The sequence below is a fragment of the Mastomys coucha genome, unplaced genomic scaffold (genome assembly GCF_008632895.1).
Source record: "Mastomys coucha isolate ucsf_1 unplaced genomic scaffold, UCSF_Mcou_1 pScaffold22, whole genome shotgun sequence".
NCBI lineage: Eukaryota > Metazoa > Chordata > Mammalia > Rodentia > Muridae > Mastomys > Mastomys coucha.
Window position 1 is genome coordinate 260,382,605 of NW_022196905.1, and position 4,170 is coordinate 260,386,774.

General features: G+C 48.0%; 1 protein-coding gene across 1 annotated transcript in view; it reads right to left on the bottom strand.

Moving 5' to 3' along the window:
* Ca5a (carbonic anhydrase 5A) overlaps positions 1–4,170 on the bottom strand; it is a 30,702-nt gene that overhangs the window by 22,680 nt on the left and 3,852 nt on the right. Inside the window, exon 2 of the mRNA XM_031337391.1 lies at positions 1,831–2,028. Within this exon, the coding sequence (XP_031193251.1) occupies positions 1,831–2,028 (198 nt within the window). The remainder of the gene's footprint in view (positions 1–1,830; positions 2,029–4,170) is intronic.

Below are 4,170 nucleotides of genomic sequence, written 5' to 3' on the forward strand. Positions count from 1 at the left end.
TGCAGACCAGGCTGGCCTTGAACTCAGAAATCCGCCTGCCTCTGCCTCCCAAGCGCTGGGATTAAAGGTGTAAGCTACCACTGTCCAGCCAGGGTCCCCTTCTTTGATGTCATGGATGAGAAGAACAGTAGCTGTGCTAGTTGCTTGTAGATTCCTGAGACCCAGTACCTCACAGAGGCAACTTAAGATTTGCTCTGGGTTTACTTTGGTTGGCAGTTTTCAGAGGGTACAGTGCATAGTGTCAAGGAAGGATGATGTGAGCAGCTCCGGGCTGGCAGGAGCACAAGGGAGAAAGGAGCCAGGGCTGAGATGGCTCAGCCACACAAGCCTGAGGACCTAATCCCTAGGACTCATATAAAAGCAATGTATGTTGTTGGTGTATGCAATCCCAGTGCTAGTGAGGCGGAGGCAGGCTGGAGCTGGAGCTTGTGGGACTGCCAGCCTAGCCTAATTGGTGGGTCTCAGGCCAATGAGAGATCCTGGGTCTCAAAAATCATGGTGGAATGAAGTGGAAAGTTTTGGTTTCTTTGGAAAGTCGGTTAAGTCAAATGATGTTTAGCTGAGGCACACAGGTAATGTTCAGAAGGAATATAAATATGACCCCAGCAGTGGACACCGCTGGACGGGTATTGGTTTGCCTTACCATTCTTTACTGGTCATTGTCCTGCGCCAAAAAAACTTGTAGTGGTGTTCTGGTGGCTTCTTGCCGTTCTGTGGATGGGCCAGTTGGCAGAGTGAAGTAGAAGTTTCCGGATACGTCAGCTGATACAGACTCCTGTGGAGTTTTGCTAAGACAGACTCATATGCCAGTGGAAGGACACATGATGTTTCAAGGGAGTATAAATAGGACTCAACAGACAGTGACAGTATGCTTTGCAATGCTCGGTTGGTCTTGTGTCTTCATCTTCACTGGTCCTCATTTTGTTGAAAGAGGTATGACAGAGAAGGTCTCCTGGCAACCCTGCTGGTCCTAGTCACTTCTGCTGACTCATGCAGATTTGGCGGAGGCCTGGCTGTTTCTGCTGGACTTTGCCACCGCTGCTGATTTGTGTTTGCTATCCTGACACTACTGAACTGGACTGCTGGTGTCCTGCCAAACGGAGATTAGGATCGACTGAAGGAACCCCTTCTAAACAGACTACAGCAAAGCCTCTCAGTTTTTCCTGGATAGACCTGCCATTGCTGATTAATGAATGGTGTTTGAAAGTGGATTGAGCTGCAGCTGCTGACCAGGATCAGCAAGGACGCCAGGAGACGTTCTTCGGAGCAAATCTAATCTGCATTGTCATGTGAATTGAACTGCTGATATCTTGACAACGCAGATTAGATTTGCTCCAAAGACCTATTTCTAGACAGGTTCACTTCCTCCTTTGCTTTATTAACCTTTCCTTTCTACTACCTCTGGTGGGTGGTGGGCTAGAAGGGAGGTTAAAACATTTAAGGACCCTTATTTAAAAAAGGTTTTGAAAAATCTAAGCCAACAGTGGAAGACTCCTGAGGACGACACATGAAGTTGACCTCTGGCCTCTATATGCACGCACATGCATATCTGTATACACACACACACACACACACACACACACACACACACACGGTGGGGGTGAGGAGGTAGAAGGGAGAAGGGGAAGGATTTGGGGATAATATATGGCCTAAGACTTGTCCAGGCTACCCACTTCCTCCAGAAAGGCCCTATTTCCTAACAGTTCTATACCTCAATAAATAGAACTAACCCTGGGGACTAGGTATTCAAGTGCTACAGCCTATGGGAACATTTCAGATTCAAAGGTTGACCGACATAATCCCAGCCCCTAATCCCCAGCCCAGGCTCACCTGAATCCTCACAGGAATCGTCAAACTCCACCTGGAAGAAGTAACCAGTGTTCCAGAGGTATCTGCAGGCTGTAGCATCATAGGACACCCTGAGTGGTGCCAGCTGCGGGTCATAGACACTGTCCCTCCACTGGATGTTAATGGGAGACTGCCAGGTGCCTCCCGGTGAGGACACTGGGCCAGTCCAGAGGGGGTGCCCTGGAGACAGAGAGAAGTCGAGATTGAAGGGTCAGTGGGGAAGGCGTGAAGCCACAGAGAACCTGAGCACCCATCTCTGAGAAACAAACCCAATAGAGAGCCCCAGAACCTTCTGTCATTCAGCCATGAACTAACTGTGTGCAGGCTCTTGGCTCATCTTCTGTGCCTATGTGATCTTGACTTCTGGGTGGTCACTGTCTAGCACAGTGGTTCTCAGCCTTCCCAATGCTGCAACCCTTTAATACGCTCCCTCATGCTGTGGGGACCCCCCCAACCATAAAATTATTTCCATTGCTACATAATTACTGTAATATTGCTACTATTGGGAATTGTAAGGTAGATATCTGATACTTGACCCATATCAAAGGGTTGTTTGACCTCCAAAGGGGATGTGTGACCTATAGGTTGAGAACCACTGGTTTATAATGAAGGGTAGTGAGAAGGAAGAAGATCTCTCACTCCATTCAGTGATGGAAATGCGGTCCTAACAGCTGCTGTTGGGACAAGTGGGGACCTGAAATGTTCCAGAGAGCAGCTAGAGGTGGAAGCAATGGGAAGCTGGCTTTGTGGAACAGAGACGAAAGACTGTAAACCCTAGTTGCTCCAAGAGTTCCAGGAAGGCGCCATGCCTCAAATGTCAACTGTTCAGATCCCCGAGCCCCAGAACTGCAATGCTGGTAGCTATAAGAAACAAAGGTGGGGCTGGAGAGATGACTCAGCAGTTAAGAGCACTGACTGAGCCAGGCAGCGGTGGTGCAAGCCTTTAATCCCAGCACTTGGGAGGCAGAGGTAGGTGGATTTCTAAGGCCAGACTGGTCTACAGAGTGAGTTTCAGGACAGCCAGGGCTACACAGAGAAACCCTGTCTTGAAAAACAAACAAACAAACAAAAAGCACTGACTGCTTTTTGAAAGGTCCTGAGTTCAATTCCCAGCAACTACATGGTGGCTCACCACCATCCATAATGAGATCTGATGCCCTCTTCTGGGGTGTCTGAAGACAGCTGCAGTGTACTTACATATAATAAATAAATAAACCTTTCTGCTGAAATATCATCAAGGGATGATGGCTGTAGGTACTCAAGTTGGGGGCTAACTACTCTGGGGCTTCATCACCAGCATCCTGGGGTCTGGCAGCTGGTCTAATCCTACAGTAGAGAGCAGCAGCAGTTAGTACCTCCACATGCTACAGTGAGTGGGGCCAGAGTGAGTGGGGCCGGAGAGAGAAGAAAAAATATCTGAAGACAGCTACAGTGTACTTACATATAATAAATCATTTTAAAAAGATTTATTTATAATAATAAATGAGTACACAGAAGAAGGTATCAGATTTCTGACCTTCAGAAGAGCGGCCAGTGCTCTTACCCGCTGAGTCATCTCACCAACCCCAAATAAATCTTTGTTTTTTTTTTTAAAGAAAAGAACCAAAGCTCCCAGGTCCTCAAGACCCACCTACAGCCATCATCCCTTGACTGTCATGGCTTGGGACTGTCAGCCTAGTGTCTAGTCCTTGGCACTCAAGGACCGGGGGCTGCCAGCCTCCTCGTGCCAGCTCAAAATATCTATGTGAGTGGAGTGGAGGTATCCCGACAAGCTGATTGGTGACAGCCCCATGGGTTACAGACACAGAATGTGTTCTGGTTCTTCTTCCTGTCTTACAGCCCAGCAAATATGTGACCCCCATTGTGGGATGATGCTTAAATCTGCCTCCCAAGCTGGTCCCAAAGAGCTCTTCATTTTGCTCCTGCTTCTGCCCATGTGTGCCCCTTCTTGTGATGTGTAACAAGACTCAAGAGCAGGCCGGGTGGTGGTAGCGCACGCCTTTAATCCCAGCGCTTGGGAGGCAGAGGCAGGTGGATTTCTGAGTTCAAGGCTAGCCTGGTCTACGGAGTGAGTTGCAGGACAGCCAGGGCTACACAGAGAAACCCTGTCTCAAAAAACAAAATAAATAAATAAATAAAACAAGACTCAAGAGCCACCACAAGCAGCCTGGAATGTCGTAGCCACCAGGGTCTCGTCAGTGTGTCCCTTTCCCCATGGCCACTGTGATGCAAAGTGGCACCCGGAATTTTCACTGGCCTGTGCTCTTTTTGATTTGATTTGATTTGATTTTTTTTCTTTTTTCTTTTTTTTTCTTTTTTTTT